The following is a 27484-nucleotide window of genomic DNA, read 5'->3' on the forward strand; positions in this document are numbered from 1 at the left end:
CAAATTTCTTGTTTTCTAGCTAGCACTTTCCTTTTTGTTTTCCAGTATTGTAGATGTTTTAAATCTTTTCTTTTGTCATTTCTAGACATTTATGGCATTCAGCCTATTATCTTGATTTAATTTTTCATCTGCTTCTTAAAGTAGTGTTACCACTTTTTTTCTAGACACATATGCGTTCTGGAATAGTCTATTCAGGCTGACATAACAAAATACCACAGACTGGGTGATTTAAAAAAAAAACTTTATTTTCTCACAATTCTGGAGGCTGGAAATCGAGATCAAAGTGCTTGTCACGGTTTCTGGTAAGACCTCTCTTCCTGGCTTACAGATGGCTGCCTTCTCACTGTCTTCACATGCCTTTCTTCTATGCATGCACAGAAAGAAAGCCCTCTTCTTCTAAGGACACCAGTCCTGTTGGATTAAGTCCTAACCTTTATGACCCCATTTAACTTTAATTACGTTTCTAAAGGCCCTATCTCCAAATACAGTCACATTGGAGGATAGGGCATCAATGTATGAATTTGCGGGGGGGGGGACGACACAATTCAGTCCATGGTACATTCTAATCAATCAGTTTGTAAATTAAAAAACCCCAGCAATTACTCAGAAGAAGCTAAGTAAGAATAAATCTAAGGGCATATGTAAAATGAAAGAGAGGACTTTAACTAAAGAATCTTTAAAGTCAGGGAGCCTGGTTGGCTCAGTTGGTAGAGCATGTGACTCTTGATCTCAGGGTCATGAGTTTCAGCCCTACATTGGGTGTAGAGATTACTTAAAAAAATTTTTTTAAAGAATCTTTGAAGTCAGTATAGGACATGTTATCTTTCCTGAAGCAAAGTAAGTGCATAATAAATATCATTAAATAAGTGAATGAGGCATTCAAAATTTTGCACCTTAAAACTTTCCCAAGACACCATGTTTCAGGAACATTTTGTGAGCACATCGTTTGACACTTTCAGGCTGCTATTATATGGAAAAAATGATAAAAACATAGTTGTTGCTCACTTTATTCTCAAAAAATACCTGAAATCACCAGAAAATTTAACATGTTTATTAACATGAAATATATTAGCATTATGATTATTTTATGTTTATATTGATATGTATATTCATTCTCTTTCCTAATAGGTTAAGATTTGGAAGGGATTGCTATTAGGCATGTTGGTGTTTGTGTATGTTGATGTGTATGCATAAATGTGTACATATGGGTCTTATGGACATAAATGTATAACCTATGTGATAATATTTTTTATAATTTATTTTACTTTAGTCTTAAAATATTGTTTAACTTTTAACAAAGTTAAACTATACTATACTAATGGGCCATTACAATGTGATTCACTAACAATAAAAATAAATTTCTTGGATACAACTTCCAGCACTTAGAGATTAACAGAAGAAAAGATCTAGAGAGTGAATGGCTGGCAGGGATTTAGAAATAAACTTTGGAGTCACAGATGCATTGTAGCGTATTCTAGACAGATCAAGAATTTAAGTTAGGAAATTGTGCATCATAACATCCATATGTACATTTCCATATGTAGAAACTAATGTGTACAAACAATACCATATGCACAAGTGAAATGTGATAAACAACTCAAAATTTTCACAGCATTTAGAGGTGAATATGAGAAGGGAGCCAAGTAAGACTTGGTTGAGTTATAACTATACTAGCCCAAATTTGCTTAAAATTTGTAGGTTTTATGGTCAACCACAAGATACAATGGTAATCATCAGAATTTTATACTAATTTCAAGTATTTTCATTCTGAAATTTACTCCTATAAAAATGTCCAGTTATTCAAAGCAGGTTTCTTTTCTTCAAATGTAACTTTTGAGAACAACTGTCTGAATTTATCATTAATTACTGAGAAAACATAACAAAAGAAAAAAGACCTGCTCCTCTCTCCCCCCATATCTTCCCGAATTGGAATATAATATTCTTTGTCCAGTCCCTATCTTCAACAAGACATGTGTAATGGTTTTAAAGGACATTGATCAACTGGAATTTTTAAAGAGTTAAGTCATTGAAAAATGAATTTAATTCTTAATTAAGCATTAAGAAGAATCTGGTTAAGTTTGCAAAACCCAAAGTTTATTCAAGATTTTACTAGAGAGAATAAATATCACTTCTAACTGAGCTTAGGAAATAATGAATGGAAATCTAAAATACCACTTCGTGAACAAAGGCAGAGCCTGTGCACTTTTACAAAATACTTGTGAAGACAAAAATGACAAAATTTGCAGTTTGTGTGCAGCATGAGACACCACTGACCTCCCTTTCCAAACTCTTAGCTTCCCTGATTTTTGTGACATTTTTCTTTCTCAGATCTACTTCTCTAATTGCTACTTCCCAGTTCCTTATCTTATGCTACTCCTTAAATGTCAGCAAATTACAAGGTTTGACCTCCCAATCTTTTCTTGTTCTATGCAGGCTCTTACCAGTAATCTGATCCACTGTATAATTTCTACCATTGCCTCTAGAAAGGTGATCACTCATTCAACATCCCCATCAAGCTCAGTCCTCACTGCTGAATTCCAAACCCAAATTCTCAACTGCCTGCTGTACAGAATGCATTTTAAAAGAATTTGATTCTTCATTCACAGACAGATACTGAATTGAATGTATTTATAGTTACCTTACAATTTAGGCCTCCATCTGAGTTGGCCATGCAACATCACAGTCACCCACTTTGCTAACTTCTCAGGGCTGCCACAACGAATTACCATAAACTGAGTGTAAGCATTTAAAACAACAGAAATTTATCCCCTCACAGTTCTATAGGCTAGAAGCCCAAAATCCAGGTGCCTGCGAATTTGGTCCTTCTGAAAACCTGATGGAGAATCTGTTCCACACACTTGTCCTAGCTTCTACTGGCTGCCAGCAAACCTTGGTGTTTCTGGATTTGTGGATGCATCACCCCAATCTCTGCCTCCATTGTCACATGGTGTTCTCCCTGTGTGTCACCTCCCTGCCTTCGCTTGGCCTTCCTGTAAAGATATCAGCCATCGAGGTGCCTGGGTGGCACAGTCAGTTAAGTGTCTGCCTTCAGCTCAGGTCATGATCCCAGGGTCCTGGGATCAAGCCCTGCATCGGACTCCCTGCTCAGCAGAGTCTGCTTCTCCCTCTTCCACTGCCCTCCCCGCCCCCAGCTTGCGTGCACGCACATGCTCTCTCTCTCAGTAACTCTCTATCAAATAAATAAATGAAATCTTAAAAAAAAAAAAAAGATACCAGTCATTAGATTAAGGGCCCACCCAACTTCAGTATGACTTCATCTTAACTTAGTTACGTTTGTAAAGACCTTATTTTCAAGTAAGATCACAATCTGAGGCTCCAATTGGAAATGAATTTTGGCAGAATGCTATTCAATGTAGTCCACTGACCAAACCTGAAATTTCCATTGTTGTATTAACCCATATATTTTAATTCAGCTCTCTCCTTTCTTCAACTCAGACTTCCTCTACACCACAACTAATTGTCATCTTTCTTTTTTCCATTATTTTTTTTAAAGTATAGGTAATAATGTCGCCCTTCTGCTTAGAATCTTGCTCTGCTTCCCCATTGGTCTCAACTGACCTTTCAAACCAAATCATAGGTGATTTGGGATTTTATGTTAAAATGTTTGAGCCTTTAAATAGTATTCCACAGAGCAGCAACTGATACACTTTTTCTCCAGCTGTATCCTTTGCCTTAATATTTTCCCTTTACATTATCAATCAAAGTGCCATTCATCTTTCACTGTGAACTCATCCCTGACTGCAACCATTCATTTTACCTCGTCAAAAGAAGTCATCCCTTTGTGTTATATTAAAGCAACAAGTTTAAGCTAGAGAACGTGTATCACTGAGTGCATGTGAAAACTTTCCTAGGTCTTAATAAACACAGATAGTTTTAAAAGAATCATTTCAGGGGCACCTGGGTGGCACAGCGGTTAAGCGTCTGCCTTCGGCTCAGGGCGTGATCCCAGCGTTATGGGATCGAGCCCCACATCAGGCTCCTCCGCTATGAGCCTGCTTCTTCCTCTCCCACTCCCCCTGCTTGTGTTCCCTCTCTCGCTGGCTGTCTCTATCTCTGTTGAATAGTTCTTTTAAAATTACAGTTAGTAATTTGAACAAGAAATATCAAATATCATTCAAATGAAGCATAGTTACATGAGGCATATCCGTTGCTTCTCTCTTCTACCCTCATTTGGTTTTTTTATCTCGTGAAAATACATGTTTCTTCTCTATTTGCCTTTTTTCGTTCAGTCACAAAATTACCTCAAGAAAAAATACATTCATAGCTTCTGCGTATATGTAGGTGAGGGAGAAGATGGACAAGGATTACTCAATATGAGAAGCTGGGGAAAAAAAGATGAAAAAATGACATATTAATGCTCAGCTAATACAAAAAGAAAAATATATAGTTGTTGAAATATAGCTATGCATTTGAAATCTAGGCATGCTTTCTAATATAATTTTCACCATTTTAATCATGAGGTAGGTTTGCACAGTAAAAACTAGTGTGATTAAATGTCAATTATATGGTCAATTAGGGCTTATCGATGATTCAGGAAAAGAAAAAAACATGTTCCTTAGGTCTTAAGGCTTGAATTAGACATTTTGACAGTGTGAATATTTGACTTTTCAGTTAATGATCCACCAGCTCTCAACTTCACTTTTTATAGATTTTTTTAGTGCACTGAGGCACATCACATAAGGTCGAAGAAAAGGTTGAAAGTAGTGAGTTTATTTATTCAATAAGCATTTATTAAAGCCTACCTTGTCCTAGGTCTTGTGGAGTATAAAGAAAACAAAGTTTCTGACCTTGAGAACTTCAGTCCATGGTGATATCATCTACATTCATCTCTTCAAACATCCCAAATACACTGATGATCACCAAGGTTTTGTCGCCAGAACTCTATTTTCAAATGTCTCCTCCGTAGCAAACTTCTGACTTTCTGCTCTGTCACCAGCTGGAGAAACTCTCTGCTTTTAAAGGGCTTATCTGATTACATCAGGCCCATTTGTCTAGACTTCTTACCTTAAAGTCTACTGAGCCATATAACACAAACTAATTATGAGAGTAAAATCCACAATATTTATTGTCTCCAGGATTATGCAAGACAAGTACACTAACGGGCCACCTTAGAACTCTGCCTACTATGCCAGAATAAAGTTTCTTTTTTTTCTTCTAATGATATAATTTAATGCAGAATCCTAGTCATCAAGATCTAATATGGTCAAGAATGGACAATTGTTATTTGTGGATTCTAATATTTCGTTGACAGATCTGTATTCCATCAGTATTATTTCCATCAAACTTAATTTTTGAATTGTTCTATTCAGTTGCAAAAAAGAGCAGTTAATAGTGCAGGGTCTATAAGAAGGGTGAAAAAACTTAATCTCTTCCCTGTATTTACCTCTTCATGGACCCATCTCTATCACTACTTTTTTCCTCATTTAGTCCAAAAAGCAAACCACTTGGAGCCTCTGTTATAAATGAGTATGCTGATGCCCAGCTACACAACTTGGTGAAAAGGATGCGTCAAAGAACAATGCTCTACAAGAAAAAGTTGGCAGAAGGAGATATATCCTCACCTGAAACCAGCCCCCAAACTGGTAAGCATTGTTACCTCAAAGTACTGGAAAGAAAGAAGTTATGAGGGGGCATGCATTTTGCAAATGTCTTAGTTTGGGTTCCCCCAAGAGCAGACCCTGAGACAATGATTTAGGTGCAAATAGTTTACACTGAGGGTGATACAGGAAGGTGAGCGCAGACAAGAGAGATGGAGACAGGAGTTAAAACAATAAAGATGTATTAATGAGAGGACTTCTTCTGTGGGCCCTCAGACTTGATCCAGCTAAAACACTGTGTGGATCACACTTAAGAATTCCCCTGAGAAACTTTCCCACAGTTTCCGACAGTGGTTGCATCAATTAACATTCCCACCAGCAGTGCACGAGGATTCCCTTTTCTCCACATCCTTGCCAACACTTGCTATTTCTTGTCTTTTTGGTGCTAGCCATTTTGACTGGCATGAGGTGATATCTCATTGTGGTTTTGATTTGCATTTCCCTGATGCTGAGTGATGTGAAGCATCTTTTCATGTGTCTGTTGACCATCTGTATGTCTTCTTTGGAAAAATTGTCTATTCAAGTCTTCTGCCCATTTTTTAATTGGATTGTTTGGGGTTTTTTGGTGTTGAGTTGTGTAAGTTCTTTACATATTTTAGAGAAAGTGGCTGGGGTATCAATCCACCAACTCCTGTTTTCCATTAGTTAGGGGTTACTGTTGGGACATGTTGCTAACTCTCCAGCACTTTAAGCAAACCATCTGAGAAAAAACCCTGAGGGAGACAGACACAGGGAGCCTGCTGCACAGGACCTTTAGGCCCATGGTATATGAGCAAAGCAACAGCAATATTTGCTATAGCAAATTTTATTGTAAATATTAATTAAGAATACCCCTGATAGGGGCACCTGGTACCTCAGTAAATTAATATTGTCTGCCTTCGGCTCAGGTCATGATCCCAGGGTTCTGGGATCAAGCCATGCATTGGGCTCCCTGCTCAGCAGAAGTCTGCTTCTCCCTTTCCTGCTCCACCTGCTTGTGGGCATGTACACTCTCTTTCTCTCTCTGTCAAATAAATAAATAAAATCTTTTTTTAAAAAAATACCCCTGATATACAAAGCACTTATTATAAAAATATAAGAACACTACCTGAACACAGAACATAGCAAAGAACATCAACAAACTAATCAAATTGCAGAGTGGGGCAATTATCAACCTCCCTAATAATTGCAGAAATGTGTTTATGAAAAATTAATAAGTGCAATAAAGCAGAGCACAGAAGTGATATATATTATGATTACATCATTGTAAAAATATTTATATATGTATAATAAAAATAGAAGAAAGTTTGGTTGTTAAATAACAGTTAAAAATCAAGCTGTTAATTATATAGGATGAAGCTGAGGGCTTCTTTATAAGTCTGTATAAAGTAAGTTGGATTTTTAAAATACACTATGTATTATATAGTAGTTTCCCTTTTAAAAGAAGAGGCTATAATAAATCAGTCATTATATTTTGATAATATAAGTTGAAAAAATATTTTTAGCTTTATCTACAACTTGAAATATATGTGTGAGACTAAAGAAGCATGAAACTAAAACCTGTGCCATGATGTACACTTGTAGTGTTTCTTTTCAATGTAAATCTAAAGGACTGACTTTATTTTGCTACAAAATATGTAAGAATTAAGCTTGTATTTAAAATGTCCTATTTGTGGGGTGCCTGGCTGGCTCAGTCAGTAGAGCATGTGACTCTTGATCTTGGGGTTGTGAGTTTGAGCCCCACCTTGGGTGTAGAAATTATTTTTTTAATTTTTTTTACTTATTTGAGAGAAATAGAGAGCACACACCAACTGGGGAAGAGGCAGAGAGAGAGAGAGTAAAGCAGGCTCCCCGCTGAGCAGGGAGCCCGATGCAGGGCTCAATCCCAGGACCCTGGGATCATGACCTGAGCTGAAGGCAGACACTTAACCAACTGAGCCCCCCAGGCACCCCTAGAGATTACTTTAAATTAATTAACTAAAATATCCTATTTGTAACACCTTTGGGATAATTTACTAGGAAGCTTTAAATCTGCTGTTTATTTCCAAATTCTAGTGTTTTCATTACCTGGATATTGTCATTAATGTCACTATTTTCAATGTCATAACATCCCTTATCTATCTATATTGAGAAGGGAAGATTCTGAAATATTCTGACTTTAAGAAATCCAAGCTATTTCTCATTAAGCTAACCAACCTTTAAAATGTGTTCTTTTTTCCCCCTGTAAAGCAAAGCCCACAGCTGTACCATCAACACAAGAAAGCAATGCTAAGCTAAAAGAAGAACATAACTACCACATATTGTGTTTTAAATTCCAGAAGATGCCTCTGACAGAGTACCTAAAACGAATTAGACTTCCAAGAAGCATAGATTCATACACAGGTACCATCAAAGGGTAGACTATCCCAGGGGGAGGGCTAGCTATTACCAAGAATCCCTGTAACCCAAAATCACAGATGGCTTCCATTTCTCCCTAGCCCTCATTCTGAATCTATCTAGAAAGCAGAATTTAAACTATATTAAATATGCAATGGATTGTTTGCCCCTCTCTGATGAAGGCAAGAGATAAAAATATTCCTGCCTGTGTTTAAAGGGCATACCAGTATAATGTGGAATAAAGTAAATGTATAACCATTGAAATAGATAAATGATTGATTGATTGATTGATTGATAGATAAAAATAAATAAGTAAGAGGCAGTCCAAGGTCTATGCTACCCATAATTACTTTTGAAAAGAAAGCCCCCAAAGCATTCAGTGATATGTACACTGACACCCTTCCCCCAAAAAGTCATTATGAAGTGTCTGTCTTCGTCCATGCCTTCATATTGTTAATTATTCTAACTGAAAAAATCCCTTCCTATGACCTCCCTTGGGCAGAAGAAAGCAGTGTGTGAAAGGACATGGATTGCTTTAAAGGGCTCATTCTCTGCCCTCTCCAGTTCAGCCATACTTCTTTGGCAAGATGAGGCTTTTGTCCACCTGCCCTGGGTGATCCTGCAACTTAACTACTGATGTACAAAAGGCCCGCTGCTGCAGTTAGCCAAACAGGACATCTCTGACTTCCCTGGGTCTTTTCTTCCTTGATCCATATAGCACAGTTACCTATGGGGACAGACACAGAATGGCCACTTCTTGTCAGGAGAAGAAGGCCTCTCTCCAATGTCAGAAGAGCTGATAAGATCACTCAACATCTCTTGTAAAGCACAGTTTTTTTCCACTGTAGAGTCAGAATTGCACTGAATTTTAATAGAACCTCTTATAGCAATTTGCTTATCTCCAGAGGACAGTGCTCCAACATTATCAAACTAAGCTAGAGAATTATTTTAATGCTTGTTACATGTCACTTGGATTTTTCTAGATCGACTCTATCTCCTATGGCTCTTGCTTGTCACCATTGCCTATAACTGGAACTGCTGGCTTATACCACTGCGTCTCGTCTTTCCATATCAAACACCGGACAACACACACTACTGGTTTATTACAGACATCATATGTGATATCATCTACCTTTGTGATTTGCTATTAATCCAGCCCAGACTCCAGTTTATAAAAGGAGGAGACATAATAGTAAGTGGGGATGGGGAAAAGCAGAAACTGACAAATATCCAATTGGACTACAAAAATAATTTTACAACACTATTTAAAGTCTGATTGACTATCTCTGCCTGTATGAGTCTTTAACCACTGGAAACCACCAATATAGTAATAATAATAATAATAATAATAACAACAAAACAACCATTGAGCACTCACTATGTGCAGGGGACCATGTGTCTCCCTGTGCTTTAGTTTCCTCATCTTAAAAATAATAATAACAATAGTACCTTCACAGTGTTGATGGAAAGACTAAATGAACTGATGCCTGGAACTGTGTTGAGTGTCTAATGAGTGCATATTAAATGTTAGCTATAATTATTATTCCAGTTACTTTCTTTACAATGCCTCACTAAATCCTTTCAGTCACTCTATAAGAAAGATATTATTATCAACCCCATATACAGAAGAGAAAACTGAGGCTTGGAGAGGGTAGGTGATATGCTCAAGGCACAAAGCTGGACAGCAGCTGAGGCAGGATTCAAATCCAGACCTTGACTCCAACACCCATGCTCATTCCAGCTACACCATGTTGGTTCATGTTGGCTAGTTTTTCAGAATTTGATTATATGTGAGAGTAGAAAGATAAAACCAGGTCTGAAATGTCAAAACCATATATGTATTTTACCTAAATAATGTATAAAAACGTGTAAATTATGTATGCAAAAAGAAGTGATTTAAATTATTTTTATATTTATATTTAAGTGATTAAATATTTCTCTAGTAATTGTGCCTCAAATAGTTTGTGAGGCAGTTGTTTTCCACCACATTGCAATCTGCCATTCACCTCAATATTTTTTTAGAATAAAGCAGGTAATATATCACTCCTAAGGGTCTACTCAACTTCCTCGGGAGACAACCTGGTGTTGTGAGAAAACACTAGGCTATAAGATTTTTAGGACACAAACTGTACCTTGTTTGTCATTGTATAGTCAGCACTGAGCACAGGACCTGTACATAGTTCAGAAAACAAGTCCAAGGTCTTAGGTTGTGACACTTTGGGAAAACCTAATTTGAAAAGAAAAGAAAAGCTGTCATGACCCTTTTAATCAGTGTAGATTCACTGCACTGTCCAATATAGTGGCCACTAGCGAAATGTGTCTATTCAAATTCAAATTTTAATTAAGATTAAATAACATTAAAAATTCATGTTTCTCAGCCACACTATCAATATTTCCAGTGCCCAATAATCACATTTGGCTAGAGGCTACCATATCAGAGAGCACAGAATATTTCCACCATTGCAAAATGTGCTATTAGATAGTGTTATAACAAGGAGCCATCAAGATCTTCACTGAGATAGCCAAACCGTAAGTAGGAAATCACACACCCTGCAGACAGGTGCAAATCACAAGCACATAAAACACACCTGCGGTTTTGTGATTTTTAAAACTAAAATGGTATCTACTGGCCTCTCTTCTATTCACTCTTCCACTTTCCAGTTTATCACATCCCAATTCTCACCATCAAATGCACTGGCCTACTTCAGAAACTACCATTCTTACCCTTAGAAGAAAGTATTTTCTCCAGATAAGTGATCTTATCAGCTTCTCAGTGTTGAGAGAATTTCATAAGCAATCCAGTCAATCTAACAGAAGAATATGTTTTCACAAGCAAATACCCAAATCTTAAAGCTTCTACTCCTCAGCCCCTTCCCCAGCTAACTAGAAGGGTGCTCCCTTTCCAACTGATGCCCACTGTCATATCCTCTTCATAATCTCAGTGGGAATTGCACAGAATAGACCCTGCAATGGATCTGTCACAGTAGGAAGCAAAGACTGAGGGAATACATGGCACCTTGGGTTCATACATATTTTTGAAGAATAAATGTGGGTTCCTTAATTTCCTGAATGTTTTCTTTTGAACCTGCAGACAATCTTAAAATATCGAAAAGCTGAAAGGAGTAGTTTTGGTTATTGTTTTCTTTTAGAAAAAAAAATTTATTTACTGAAGAAATCCTATTATTTGAAAGCTTTACTAGAAAGAAATTCTAAAGGCAAGAGCTATAGATGTAGGAAGAACCTATTCAAAATATTCTATATGTGGACTTCAGAGCACTAGTCAGCTCACCAGGACTATTCCCAGAGCTCACTGGCAGCTTGATGAATGATGATGATGGTATACAAATAAGAAGTAAACAACACACAAAAAAGAGCACTAATTTCAACCTCCATTAGATGCACAAGGGGGGAGAAAATCAATGTTTGACAAATGGAAAATGACAAACTCAGTAAGGGGAGACTTATTTTCAATTTTCTAAGAGGTCTTTACACACAACGGAGTGTTAAGAACAAGAAAAATAACCAATAAAAACACACTCAACGGGCTCTATTTAAAATGCATTATCACAAACTACAAATACAGAGCAGGAACTAATTGCTTTGTTTGTTCAAAGGAAGTTTAATGGTTTCTTTAATTTAGAATAGGTAGTGTTAGCCTTTGAAACTTGATTACATTTTGGTAAGAAGACTATGCAAGTCAAGTACCCAAACTGAAGGTCTGACTACATTTAGCTATCTATGCTACTTTTGGTACATTGCCAAATTGTTCATTCACTCATTCACTCATTCATTCATTCATTCAACAAACATTTATTAAATATTTATAGTTGCCAGGTATTTCAGGGCTGGACAATGGAAATATTATTTCCCCCAAGGCCTTGGAAAACAGATTGAAGTGCTAAAGGCCACAATAGAGGAAATTAGGAGGGTTTACAGGTGTTACACAGTATTTATTTGCAATATCTTTCTTCTGAAAATGGTGCTACACAAATAGAGAACAGAATTTTGTATCAAAGACCAACAAAAGAGTTTCTTATCTGTAATTTCCTGTATAGACAGCAGAAATAGAGCTGAAAATGACAATGAGGACTACTGAGATATGAGACTCATATCCACAACACTGCCAAACCTTCCCATCACAACAATTCATGGAAATGCTCAGTGCCACCTGGTGACAATGTCAATCAGACCTGATGTTATAGTCAACCACTTTTGGCACTTAATCTTCTGTTACTGTTTATAAACTGACCTGAAGAAAATTAACCACTCCCTTCTCTGTGCTCTGTAAACTTTATTCATACTTCTGTTATTTAATTGTTAAATAACAATTGGGCTAATTATGATGTAATAGAAACAAACAGACCAGGGTCAAATTCCATCTCTGAAATTTACTAATAGCATTACTTGAAGAAAATAAATTTACCTTTTCATGAAATACTATCTTTTCATCCATAAAATGGGAATTACAGTACTCACCTCATAAACCTATTGTGAATATTAAATAAGACAATGTGTACACGGAGGCCAGAGTCTGGAATCTAGAAGATGTACAGTAAGTTGTTGAATGAATCAAATGAATGAATATCCAAACATTTAACCTCTCCTAATGTCTCCTCTTTGTATCTGTAGCTCTCCTTCTTACCTGATAATAAGTTTCTTGAGTGTAAGGACAGTATCCAATTCATTTCCCTCTCTATCTTAGGAACTCAAAAAGTATATTCAAGAAACGTTTGAAGGAATGAATAAATGGCAATCTCATTCAAGGATCTTCTTTCCTTGAGTAATTATTTAATCTGCATTGTAGTTGTTTCAGATGATATTATTATTTTTGAAACACATCCATCTGTTCTATATGAAATTATGAAGTTTCTATGAATTATTTATCAGAAGAGGTAAATATAATCATACCGGGTAGAGCTTCTTCAAAAACTATCTTTTGGAAGAGGATTTAGGTGCAGTCAGCATATCCTCTCTAAAGTAACCCTCCCCTGAAGAAATGTTGCCTGCATAATGATAAGGCTTAAAAAGAGAAATAATTAAATAGGGTAACATTTTTAAATAAGTGTTTAATTGTTACCAGTAAGCATACTGATCATCATAAAACTAATGATGCCAAATTTATTTAGCATTCCAAAGAAGAGAGATTTTAGAATCACTACATGCATTTTCATCTAATCAAAAAGTTTTCATTTCATTTACGTTTATTCAATCATAGGATCATAGACAAGCCTGAAAGTAAAGGGATAAAAGTGCTAAAAACATTCTTCCAGGGTTGGAGGAGAGGGTGGTATTTTAACTTTGTAGCACTTAAAATGTATCTGTCAGTCCCAGATAAGCTTTGAAGGAGCTGACTGATTTTACTCAAGCTTGGTACATGATTCAACTTAAACTTCTATCTATGCCTACCTGTGCCTCAGTAAGCCATTGAGTTTCACAGTAAAAATCATTAGATGAGCATGTCTTATATATCTTCTAATACATTTATGTAAGATTTAGTATATATGTATGGGAAAAATTATAGCCAAAAAAATGTGGGGGGAGCACAAATTGGGGAGTTGGCTAACCAGGATTTAACACTGCTCAGCAGTAGTTTAAAACTTCTGAATTTGGATAGTCTGGATGATAACTGTTAGAAAACACTGCTTCTATGTGTCCAAGTTATAAAACTTCAGCCAACTCATTAATAGCACAAAAACAGTTCCTCCCCACCTGTAACTAAAATCTAAGAATGTAAATCCAATATTAGCATTAATTCTTTTAGGACTGAATGGTAACAAATGTCTCTTAATCTATCACTTATCACATATTTATTGGGCACCTACTATGTGTTAGATAATGCTTGCATTAGAAACTGGAAAAACAAGACAAAGATATGGACCTTACCCTCAAGTAATTCAGCATATGAAAGACAGACAAAAGAAGAATGGTAAGGTTTGCAATGGGAGTCATGACAGAGGCAAGCCCTATGGGTTATGAGGCACAGAGAAAACCATGTGAAGGAGAGGACACCTGGTCCAAATCTTGTTGAATGAATTTCAGTAATTTGCACACCTCCACCTCCACTAAAAAAGGAACAAAACATATGTTCTAAGCTCTGAAAACAGCATAGGCAAAGTCATGAAAGTGAGAAACTCTGATGCTGAATAAAGTGAATGTGGGATGCTGCAGGAGGCGAGTGAGACAGAGAAAGTAGAGCCTTTGTAGACCATGAAAGGGAGCTTGTTTTTTTTTTTTAAGTCATGTGGAGTCAGAGGTTTTCACATAAATGGTGATTGTTAAGTAATCTGATTTAGTGTGATCATCTAGCTGCCATTATAGAATGGATCGAGGGGAACAAGACTTAAGGCAAAGAGACCCATGCCAAGAGGAGAGAATGGACATGAGGAAATTGTACTGTCTGCTGGCTAATTTAATGTAATAATAAAAAATAATAATAAAATTGTAGGAAGAAGAATCAGTAGAATTGGTTGCTGGTTCAATGAGGGCTGAGGGAGAATGAGTTGTCTAGGATCACTGACCAGTATAGATGAGGATGCTCATAGGATTACTCAAGAGGAGGATGGGGTGGGGGTAGGAAGATGGTTAGGCTAGTGGGGGATGGAGAATTATGATGAATTCAGGTTCTGTGTAGATTAAATTTGAGATAAGCAGAATTGCTAAGTGAAGACAATAGGCAGTTGTCCAGGTCAACAGCTCCAGAAAGCAACATTAGATGGCAGTAGATATTTGAAACCATATAAGTGGATGAAATTTTCTAGGAAGCAAATATAAAGAGGAAGAGAAGAGAGCTGAGTCCTGGGGAATGTTGACATTTAAAGAGCTAACCCTAGAATCAAAAAAGGACACCAAAAAGTTAGAACTGAAGAAGTAAACCAAAAATGGCATTTCAGAGTCTTTAGAAAGAAAAAGTTTCAAGAACAAATATACTCCCAAATGTTAACACTTCAAAAAGTTTTATTCATCACTTTATTCCTTTATCTATTCATCTACTCAACAAGTATTTATTGGGTCCCTAATATATTCTAGCCGCTAACTATGTACAGTTGCTAAGCAAAGTCAACTCTGTCCTGAGATAGATTACCATTTAATGGAATAAACTGAATTTAAATAAATGAATCAAGAAATGTACATGTGATTTCAAAACATGGTGAATGCCATAAAAGAATGCCAAGTACTATAAAGGATTCCTTGGGTGTGATCATGAGGAGGTTGTTGGTGGCTTTCACATTGGTAGTCTTAATGGAATAAGAAAAGTGAGCAAAGGTCAAATTGCCACTAAATTGCCACAGGTTGAGGAATAAATATGAGGGAAGGATTCATTTTTTTTTTATTTTTTTTAAAGATTTTATTTATTTATTTGACAGAGATAGAGACAGCCAGCGAGAGAGGGAACACAAGCAGGGGGAGTGGGAGAGGAAGAAGCAGGCTCATAGCGGAGGAGCCTGATGTGGGGCTCGATCCCATAACGCTGGGATCACGCCCTGAGCCAAAGGCAGACGCTTAACTGCTGTGCCACCCAGGCGCCCCTGAGGGAAGGATTCAGAATAAAGCAATGTAGGCAACTTTCTTAGGAAGCTTGAGTATGACAAATAATAGATCGATAGCAAAAAGAAAACAAACAACAAGGACGATTTTATTCTGTTTAAAGAAATGAGAAGATAGAGCATATTTATTGGCTGAAGTTACAAGAAACCAGTAGAGAGAAATAACTATAAATATTTATTAAAGTGAAAAATAATTGATGAAATTGGGTAAAATTAATATAAAATATAAATATAACATTTCAGGTGGATTCAAATGAGTTAAAGAGACACTACAGAAGTTCTACAAAGTTTCAGGTAGGTGACTTACAGTTTCAAAATTGTTCAAATAATCCATTACTATTTTGATTTTAAGTCACATTTATAAATTTCTTTTTTTTATTTGCTTCCTTTTTGAATCATAGCCTTTGTAAAAAAGTGTACAAATGAAGTTCTACTAGGCAAAGGCAAGCCTGAAGTTTTTGCTTTTCAAACATTACATGATACACTTCCATGAATGTGCAAATGTGGAATTCAACACATGGATCTTGATCAAGCACAGCAAAATGTTAGTGCCCACATTTAAATTCTGATTAAAACATCAGTAAAGGAGTATGGAGTATACTTTGTCTTGTCCATACAGAATGCTAGCCTCCAATTCATGCCACATGATGATATAAAGTCTATCAAATTTTTTCTGCTCTTATTTCTTTCTTGTTCATATAAACAAGATAAAAAACAAAAAGGAGCAATTATTTAAATAACATGGCACCTTTCTTTCCTCAAATAGCAATATAATTGTATGTTTTTTTCATTCATAATCATTTGTTCCTTTTTGCTTGTTTAATTACTATAGATTTATATTTTTTTATTATGTTCAGTTAGCCACTGTATAGTACATCATTAGTTTTGATGTAGTGTTTAATGATTCATTAGCTACGTATAACACCCGGTGCTCATCACAACATGTGCCCTCCTTAATACCCATCACCCTGTTGCTCCCTCGGCCCAACCCCTTCCCCTCTGAAATCCTCAGTCTGGTTCCCGGGGTCCATAGTCTCTCATGGTTCATCTCCCTCTCTGATTTCTCCCCCTTCAGATTTCCCTGCCTTCCCCTATGGTGCTCCATGCTATTGCTTATGTTCCACATATGAGTGAAAGCATATGATGATTGTCTTTCTCTGCTTGACTTACTTCACTTAGCATAATCCCCTCCAGTTCCATCCATGTTGATCCAAATGGTGGGTATTCATCCTTTCTGATGGTTGAATAATATTCTACTGTATATATCACAGTATATACCACATCTGTATATACCACATCTTCTTTATCCATTCATCTGTTGAAGGGCATCTTGGCTTCTTCCACAGTTTGGCTATTGTGGACATGGCTGCTATGAACATTGCGGTGCATGTGCCCCTTCTTTTCACTACATCTGTATCTTTGGGGTAAATACCTAGTAGTACAATTGCTGGGTCATAAGGTAGCTCTATTTTAAACATCTTGAGGAACTTCCATACTGTTTTCCAGAGTGGCTGTACCAGCTTGCATTCCCACCAACAGTGTAAGAGGGTTACCCTTTCTCTGCATCCTCACCAACATTTGTTGTTTCCCATTTTGTTAATTTTTGCCATTCTAATTGGTGTAAGGTGGTATCTCACTGTGGTTTTGATTTGCATTTCCCTGATGGCTAGTGATGTTGAACATTTTTTCATGTGTCTGTTAGCCATTTGTATGTCTTTTTTGGAGAAGTGTCTGTTCATGTCGTCTGCCCATTTTTTGACTGGGTTATTTGTTTTTTGAGTGTTGAGTTTGAGAAGTTTTTTATATATCTTGGATATCAGCCCTTTATCTCTAATGTCATTTGCAAATATCTTCTCCCATTCCGTGGGCTGCCTCTGTTTTGTTGACAGTTTCCTTTACTGTGCAGAAGTTTTTATCTTGATGAAGTCCCAAAAGTTCATTTTCGCTTTTGTTTCACTTGTCTTTGGAGACGTGTCTTGAAAGAAGTTACCGTGGCCGATGTCGAAGAGGTTACTGCCTATCTTCTCCTCTGGGATTTTGATGGATTCCTATCTCACATTGAGGTCTTTAATCCATTTTGAGTTTATCTTTGTGTATGGTGTAAGGGAATAGTCCAGTTTCATTCTTCTATATGTAACTGTCCAATTTTTCCAGCACCACTTATTGAAGAGACTGTCTTTTTTCCATTGGGTATTTTTTCCTGATTTATCAAAGCTTAGTTGACCATAGAGTTGAGGGTTCTTTTCTGGAGTCTCTGTTCTGTTCCATTGGTCTATGTGTCTGTTTTTGTGCCAATACCATGCTATCTTCAGGATTACAACTTTGTAATACAGCTTCAAGTCAGGCGACATGATGCCCCCAGCTTTATTTTTCTTTTTCATCATTCTCTTGGCTATTCAGGGTCTTTTTGGTTCCATACAAATTTTAGGTTGGTTTGTTTTGGCCCTTTCAAAAAGTCAAATTCTCCCTCTTTGCAGATGACATGATACTTTATGTGGAAAACCCAAAAGATTCCACCCCCAAATTACTAGAACTCACACAGCAATTCAGCAATGTGGCAGGATACAAAATCAATGCACAGAAATCAGTAGCTTTTCTATACACTAACAATGTAACTGTAGAAAGAGAAATTAAGGAATCTATTCCATTCACAATAGCAACAAACACCATAAGATACCTAGGAATAAACATAACCAAAGAGGTAAAGGATCTATACTCAAGAAACTATAGAACACTTACGAAAAAAATTGAGCAAGACACAAAAAGATGGAAAAACATTCCATGTTCATGGATTGGAAGAATAAACACTGTTAAAATGTCTATCCTGCCCACAGCAATTTACACTTTCAATGCCATCCCTATTAAAATACCACTGGCATTTTATTTGTTCCTTTTATTTGTTCCTCCTAACTCTGAGATATAGACAGAGATTTGGGAGTTATCCAAGGTTACCTAATATGTCTAGGTGAACTCCTACCTCTCATTTCAAGAACAACACTTTTGTGTCCTCAAATTTTGTGTAACAATACAAAGCTGCAGTTAGGTGCCAAATTGTCCCCCACTGGTGATCTATGGTGATTAAAATCTCTTTCAATTTGTTTTCATCATCAACTAATTTTCTTTTTAAAAATTGCCACATACTTAGACATATTCATAATCTACACTACTTTGATGAACTCCACAAGAGGATGACTATTCTTTTTAAGTGTCACAAAACTTATTCCAAACTCTTAATCACTTTCTTGAATTTGAACAAGTGCAAATTAACTCATATATTTAATTTGGGTTTATAAATATAAAATTTTACATTTATTTAATTGTGGTCACTCTTTTTGAATTCCCTTAGCACATCCTGCTTCTCTATAACATTGCATTATAGCTATTTTTGTGTCCCATTATTCCACTATTAGACTGTTAACTTCTTGTGGACAGAAACAATATTTTACCCTATTTCAACCTCAACATGTTTTGCAAAATGCCTTGTACAGAGTTCAGTATTTTTTTTAAGATTTTTATTTATTTATTTGACAGAGAGAGACAGCCAGCAAGAAAGGGAACACAAGCAGGGGGAGTGGGAGAGGAAGAAGCAGGGCCCTAGCGGAGGAGCCTGATGTGGGGCTCGATCCCAGAACGCTGGGATCACACCCTGAGCCAAAGGCAGATGCTTAACGACTGCACCACCCAGGTGCCCCCAGAGTTCAGTATTGGTCAGTTCTTACTTAATTCAATTTTCTACAATCCGATGAGAAATAAATCATCTTTATCTAACAAATAACACATTAATGTGTTAATATCAAACATGACTAATGACTGCATAGAGAATTCAAGTGGGCAGTTGAGCAATTGGATAGAGAACAAGTAAAAAGACCACAATTCTGACACATTAGTTCTAATAAATTTATTTCAAAGATTAAAAAAAGATTATTTTGATTTGAGCCAGAAAACATGAGTACTACAGTAGCACTAGACAAGTCAACAGAGCTCTTGCTCTCTTACTTACTTTATTTTAGTAACTGTGCTGTATACCTCTTAACTTGTTACAAACTCAATATCTGTAAGGTAAAATTAATGAGGTTTGAGGATATGATGTAATTTATAAACCAGTACTTTCAGCAAGGACTTTGTTTATAATAACCAATATGGTTAATTCAAAGCATAAGTTTCATTTCTTTTCAATAGCATGAAGATTTTCTGAAATTCTGGTACATAATTAATTACCTCAACTTTCCCTTTTAATACGTATGGTCTTAGAAAGCTCTTAACTGCTCTTAAATGTCTTAAATACATTAAATGTTTTTTAAATGTTTCAAAACCATGTAAAAATTAGTGAAAATGAATAAATGAATAAAAATGAATAATTATCTTACATAAAAGAATTTCTTACTGTCATCACTGCAATCAAGAAAGTATACAAGTGATGCTGCCATTTCACAACTACCTGGGTAACAGAAAACCAGAATAATTAAATACATGACAAATTTTAAAATATTCTTTTAGCTATAATAGTACTTTCAGTACCTTCTCCTATTAGAGTTACTGATTAATTGTAAATGGGACTGATTCCTTTCCTCTCTCTTAGCCTGCACAGTGTCTAGTAGATAGATTTCATAGCAGTTTATTGTTAGCAGTATCATCCCAAATGGAGAGAAATAGAAAGAACTGAGGCATCTGGGTGAACCACCAACAATATAATCAGCCCTGAATACTGGAGAATAGGCTGAACCATAAAAATATACAACTGTGGGGTGCCTGGGTGGCTCAGTCGGTTAAGCAATTAAGCATTTGCCTTTGGCTCAGGTCATGATCCCAGGGTCCTGGGATCGAGCCACAAATCGGGCTCCCTGCTCCACATGAAGGCTTCTTCTCCCTCTCCCCCTACCTGCTGCTCTCCCTGCTTGGGTGCATACTCTCTCTCTCTCTCTTTCTCTCTCTCTCTCTGTCAAATCAATAAATAAAATCTTTAAAAATATATATATACAACTGCAATTAATGTGCGATGGTCTCAAATAAAATCAAGAGTAGACTTGACTTTCAGTCCACGAGCACCACGTTTAAAATGTATTTAAACATTATTAAAATGTATTTTAACATTAGTAGCCATGCCATCTCTGAAGCGTATGTGACAACTCAACAAAAATTACAGAAAATGCATTGCCTAAAGAGAGCTCAGATGCATCAAGGTAAAAATGAAGTACGTTGGAAGAAGCCTATAAAATATTTTTCTTATTTTCATGGTGTGAATATACCTTTCAGTGGCAACAGACATACTACTGAAGGCAATTTTATATTAAACAACAAATAATTCATGGTGCCTGGTCAGCTTATGTATGCATTGGTATAAATCAATCCATGTCCAAAGAAGCACATAAACACAATATGATTGTGAATGTGTTTTTCCAACAGTTGGATGTTGCATCAGTAATGCCATTTGATGTTTTCTACCTCTTCTTTGGGTTTAATCCAATATTTAGGACAAATAGGATATTAAAGGTAAGATAACTATATTTAATTTTCTTTTTATAATAACGGAAATCTTGAAATGATGTAAAATGTCCTAAAAGTATAATATTTTAATTTTTTCCAAACTGTCCATTTTTCTGCCCTCATCAATACTATGAATTTTTTTAAAAAAGAGAAAACATCATTGTTTCTACTGATGGAAGTTGCTCTTGATTGTTTTATTCTATATCTCACAAGAGATATTTTTATAATCTAATATAGCAATGCCTTTATACTTCTAAATACAACTATAATCACAAGTGAATCTTTCATAATCTTACATAGTGATCTTTCATAATCATATTCTTTCCCATTTGTCCTTTTTCATTAGACAGTCACTGAATGCTTGGAACACAGCAATAAAACAAAAGTTAGAGTAGATTACCTCTAAGTTATCTTACTCATCTAAAATTCTATAATTCTAAAAAAAAGCTGCAAAAACTTTTACATAACAAAATTATTTACATATTTGGATACAACTCAAATATCCACCAACAGGGAGCTAGTTAAACTAATTGCAGGACATCTATATGATAGAAAACTTTGTAACACAAGAAATTAATAAATAAAAAGGAAGTTTTCTATGAACTTTCTATGAACCAAACAAGAAGACCTTTAAGATAAATTGCTAATTAAAAAAAAAGCTAATTACAGAATAGTTTATACGAACAATACTAACTTTTGTATAACACAAAGGGGAAAATATTCCATGTCTTTGTATTTACATAAACAATGGAAAATTACCAAAAAATTTTAATAAAAATGGTTAACAAAGGTGGGGATGGGTGACAGGAGGGAAAATCAGAATATGGGCAGGAGTGGGAGCAAGACTTTTAAAGGCATATATTTCCTATTGTTTTTGAACTATGTGAAGGCATTACCTATTCAAAAAGATTCTAAGACAGTACATTTTATAACTCATAGCTTCATCTGGCACCTAAAACAAACCTGAGGACAGTCAGGACGTGAAATTTCACTGTCTTTAACAATAACAACAATAACGTATTTCCAAAGACAACTTTGTAAAAGGAACACCAAAAATTTTATAAATTTTAGGTGGCTATCTCTCTCACACATTGGGAAGACAACACAACATAACCTGGAGACACAGTGGAACCTGACAACAGCAAAAATAGCAGCAACCAAAAAAAAAAAAAAAAAGCAACTGCTCTTTTGTTGGATATGTACTTGGGGCTGCATACTTTGTTAAACTTAATATTTATAATTTCATTTATTCCTTTAAATAACTTCATTTTAGAGATGAGGAAAATGAGAACAGGGTGGAAAAATGTGCATTCTATCACATATTTTTCTGACTTCCAATTCTTTACTGTAATCAGATTGGCAAATAAACCTCAAGCTGAAGGGGCTTTCGTTCCATGCCCACGGTTTTTTCAAGTTCAAAGGGACTTTACCCTATATTTTCACACACTTAAGACAACTCTAGAGACTTCTGGTTTGCCCTTGGAATGTGAGTCTAAATTGGAGCAGAACTTAACTTTCCAAGCAGCTTAGTCTGTAGGCCATCCCTCATCAAATTTATAGTCTCACATGAAAAGTTTTCAGAGGTTCCTGCTCAGAGATAACCAACTTTCCAGGAAGACTCAGGTTCCTATAGATTTGGGAGTTTGTTTGGCATTATAATAAAAACTTACAAAACGCCAACTCTTCACACCTCCTCTCTGTATCTCTAAGGTGTCCAAAGACTCTCTATATTCAGTAGCTTTTTTAAATATAGAATATCCTGAAAGTCAACATTGATCTTGTTTTCATAGCCCCATAGTCCAGTCATTTCACATGTAAGTGTGTCATTTTAATGCACAGTTCTCTAGGAAAATTTTCATTTATCTGTCTCCAAATTGTATATGAGAAAACAAATTAAAAATATAAATTTGCTCTACAGTGAACACTTAAGCCAAACTTAGAAACACCTTTGTGCAAATTTCTATTAAGAGCACGATAAGAGGCACCTGGGTATCTCAGTCTGCTAAGCATCCAACTCTTTTTTTTTAAGGTAGTATTATTATTTTTTTTAATATTTTATTTATTTGTCAGAGAGAGAGAGTGTGAGCGAGCACAAGTGGGGGGAGGGGCAGAGGGACAAGCAGGCTCCAAGCTGAGGAAAGAGCCCAATGTGGGACTTGATCCCAGGAGCCTGGGATCATGACCTGAGTCGAAGGCAGACAGACGCTTAACTGACCACCTAGGCGTCCCTAAGCATCTGAGTCTTGATTTTGGCACAGGTCATTGATCTCATGAGTCATGAGATGGAGCCCCATGTCAGGCTTCTCACTCAGCGGGGATTCTGCTTGAGATTCTCTCCCTCTGCTCTTCCCCCCCACTCATGCTTGATCTCTCTCTGCCTCTCTCTCTCTGAAGTAATTAGATAATTTAAAAAAACACAATAAACAAATCACTACAAATTGAAATTATCTCAATCTGAACATTTGAGGGATTTTTCCTACTTAGGAATTCTGGAAAAACAAATAATTTGTGTATATTTCTAGGTAAATAGTGATTACTATTAAATTTTTTTTAATTTCAAATGTTCTATTACAGACATATTTACAATGGATGAATTTTGAAGTAAATAAACTGTGAACTAAATAATCTTCAATAGTCCTTCATATCTGTAAGATTCTTTGAGTCTAAGCACATTAAATAATTAAATATACTAATTCTTGTATGGACACAACTCCTTTAGGAGGCATGTTCTCTTACTGTTCTCATTTTACAGATGAGGAAATCAAGGTACAGATATAGTTAGTGACTTTTCCAAAGTTGCACAATTAGTAAATGGCAGAGGTGAGATTGGCATTTGGCTCTGAATTTCATGCTCTTACTCTTGTCTTAGACTACATACAGTAATGAAAGAGGAAGTGGGGGTGGAAGTGCATGTAGGTTGTAGGAACTAAGATAGAAATAGATGTAAGCAGGAAAAGCCCTTGAGGGAAATAGCAACTCTGGATTAGATGCATATAAACTCATTGTATCTCTTTCAACAAGGTCAAGAATAGCTAACTAATGCTAATATTACCGGACTTTAAATTTTGTTGAAATAAATACACATTTAATGCAACTTGCTTAAAAATAAAGCTAATATTGGGGCACCTGGGTGGCTCAGTCGTTAAGCATCTGCCTTCAGCTCAGGGCGTGGTCCTGGAATCCTGGGATCGAGCCCCACATCGGGCTTCTCCGCTGAGAGCCTGCTTCTTCCTCTCCTGCTCCCCCTGCCTGTGTTCGCTCTCTCGCTGGCTGTCTCTCTCTCTGTCAAATGAATAAATAAAATCTTTTAAAAAAATAAAGCTAGTGTTGAGCAATAGGACTTAACACTTATTTATAACTTCAATGGATTATATTATACTTTTCCTATTTTACTTATGTCTTGGGTGGAATGCAATTTTAATTATTGTAAAATAAGATTCTACTAGATGCTTTAAAAAGAAAAAGGGAAGAAGTGTTTTTAGGCTTGATTTTCAACAAGCATTACAAACAAGACTATAACTAGAGAGTAGAAATAAAATAAAGCAAGAAGCCCTGGGAGTTTGACACCATTCTAAAATGTACTGGGCAGAGGAAAATAAGACTAAACAGACCCTAGTTTGTTTGTTTGTTTGTTTGTTTGTTTGTTTGTTTGTTTTAGAAACTAATGAATTATTTTCAGTAACAAATAAAATTTATTTTATATAGTTTTATTTAAATAGATGTAATTAAAACTAACACACTTTTGGATTTCTTTTGTTTGTTTTCTACATAGTACACTTCATTTTTTGAGTTTAATCATCACCTAGAGTCTATAATGGACAAAGCATATATCTACAGGTAAAGTAAACTCAGTATACTTCTGGGGGTGGCAGAGAAAGCAATGGCACCATGGTTTAGCCAGCATTTGAGAAGAATATGATATCCCTGCCAAAGAAAACAGAATAACCTCAGAATTTTGGCTATGTAAAATACAGGCTTATGTTCTAAAACAGACTTGAATATTTTGAAGTGAGATAAAAGTATGAAAATCATATTAGATTTTAGAAGAACCCAGAGCTAAAAATAGAATGTATTACCTGCTCCAGTCAGAACAAGTACAGATAAGCATGCTCCTTCACAGGCTGACTTTGCATCTCTCTCATGACAATTCATTCTAATCCGAATTTCATTCATTTGCTGTCCTGAGCTTCACTTGCACAGAGACTTCTAGTCACTATTAATCGTAGCATAAAGTCCCATGAGCTTTTCAGAGATACCCAGTTAAATCAGTGTAGCGTATTTTATGGGACTCAAAGTGGAGAGGTGACGCCTGAGGCATGTCTTTCAGGGGGTTGATTCATACCATCTGTGAAAAGAGAGGGAGGTTTTTTTTTTTTACACTCTGTCAGTCCCAGTCAAGACACTGCAGTTAGAAAACATGCAATGGCACCATCATTTTATACTGTACTAATGAGAGTTAACAGTTCACAAATTTAAAGCAAGGAGATTCAGTGGAGACTTTAAGGAAAAGAAAATGTTAAAATAGGCTGTATTCCAGAAACAACATGAATCCCTACTTTGCATTTATTCTCCTTGGCAGAGTCATTCGAACAACTGGATACTTGCTGTTTACTCTGCACATTAATGCCTGTATTTATTACTGGGCTTCCGACTATGAAGGAATTGGAACTACCAAATGGGTGTATAATGGTGAAGGAAACAAGTAAGTTTTAATTTGAAGGAAATCTTTATGGATTCTTCTTAACTTTTGTTCAGTGTGTGGGTTTTCTTAAGCCAGAGTTTTGAAACTGTAAGTCACAACCCATTAATGGCCAGAAAACGTTTTTAGTAGATCAGTTTGTTTTTAAGTGAAAGAGAGTGAAGTAAAAGAGAATAGAATAGAAAATATCAGTCTGTCATACCTAGTACATGTGTATGTGTGTGTGTATCCTGGATTGACTTAAGAAATGTATTTCTTGCTCTGGATTATGATCAAAATGTTGAAAGCGTCTGCTTTAGACAACTGAGTGGTAAGGTAACTTTTAATAACTCCAACACTGATTGTTAGTAATGAACAATGTTAATTATTTGGAGGGCAGGTGCAGTAGTTAATTAGTTTACCACTGAAGGGTTTTATGGGTTTATGAGTCAGCTATAACCACTAACTCAATTAAACACTTACAGAGTAACAAGAATCATAACTTAAACTTGACAATTAGATATGCAAGTATCACAGGAATAAAAGAAATCATTTGAAAAATTTAGAGCAGTAGAATTGTGACTCAATAATAGCAACTGGGTTATTTAATAGTGAGATTTCCTTTTGGTAGATACAAGGGCCTGGCATAAAGTAGACTCCCCTAACTTTCTGCCCCAATGAAATGACATTGAGCATATTATAAGCCAATGTCCTTAGTGGAAAAGGGCAGGTCCCAGCATGACTTTGAAGAGCAACTCACTGTAGCCTTGGGAAGGAAAGCAATTAAAGGATAGAGCAAAGAGAGTGAAAATACATCACAAAATTACACACTACCTAGAGTGAGCAGGATGTGTGTGAGGGATTATAACAACATTTTTTGAACTTTTAACCAGAACTGATTTTAGAAATTTGAAGTCAGAAGACCCACTGATTGGGAAAACATGCACATATACGTACACACACACAGGATATCTATTCCTGGAAAAAAAATTTTTTTTAATTGGTGAGAGGCTTTTTTTTTTTTAAGATTTTATTTATTTATTTGACAGAGAGAGACAGCCAGCAAGAGAGGGAACACAAACAGGGGGAGTGGGAGAGGAAGAAACAGGCTCCCAGCAGAAGAGGGAGCCTGATGCAGGGCTTGATCCCAAGACCCCGGGATCATTCCCTGAGCCAAAGGCAGACACTTAACAACTGAGCCACCCAGGCGCCCCTATTCCTGGAAAGTTTATAACCAAATCTATAAGTAATTCCCTTTAGAATGTGTATTAACTTAAGCATATATTTAGTTTGGCATAAATAATTAATTGATATAGAAAACTGAGTGAGGCACCCACTATATTAAATAATGTCTAAAAGTGAGCATGTAATCGAACATCATTAGATGCCTCAGTCTGATGACCGTTCTTATCAAATTAGCGAAATAATAGGGTTGCATCAAAATGCCTTCCAGAAAAAGTGGAGCTACTTCTCTGTTCACACCTGATGCCTCTCTAGAGCATTTCTGGAGAATATATCTTGTTCCCAGGGCCTAGAACATTGCTAATTATATAAAAGACACTTAATATATGTTACTTATTCAAAGAAGGCAGGAAGGAAGAGAGCAAGAGAGTAAGGAAAAAAGGAAGGAATGATCAGATCTGTGTTATAACAAGAAAAAAAGAAATTAGCTTCAACCCCTAAGAAACTTAAGCTAACGTGTGCTTATATTTTAGACTTCTAATTCCCACTCTAATGCAGACCAGATATTCAAAGTGCCCCAACTCTAAAGTACAAAATAAATTACTCATAATTTTTGTCATAAA

The 27484-nt window shown here is 36.0% G+C and overlaps 1 protein-coding gene across 2 annotated transcripts in view; it reads left to right on the plus strand.

Annotated features, from left to right (window-relative positions):
- CNGB3 (cyclic nucleotide gated channel subunit beta 3) overlaps positions 1-27484 on the plus strand; it is a 132268-nt gene that overhangs the window by 43655 nt on the left and 61129 nt on the right. For both annotated transcript variants that reach the window (XM_087864417.1, XM_045805641.1), the window contains exons 4-10: positions 5449-5603; positions 7827-7979; positions 8957-9165; positions 15761-15811; positions 20921-21007; positions 24774-24838; positions 25581-25703. In XM_087864417.1, the coding sequence (XP_087720543.1) occupies positions 5449-5603; positions 7827-7979; positions 8957-9165; positions 15761-15811; positions 20921-21007; positions 24774-24838; positions 25581-25703 (843 nt within the window). The remainder of the gene's footprint in view (positions 1-5448; positions 5604-7826; positions 7980-8956; positions 9166-15760; positions 15812-20920; positions 21008-24773; positions 24839-25580; positions 25704-27484) is intronic.

This window comes from Ursus americanus, chromosome 9 (assembly GCF_024610735.1).
Source record: "Ursus americanus isolate L20-20 chromosome 9, mUrsAme1.1.p, whole genome shotgun sequence".
Classification (NCBI taxonomy): Eukaryota; Metazoa; Chordata; class Mammalia; order Carnivora; family Ursidae; genus Ursus; species Ursus americanus.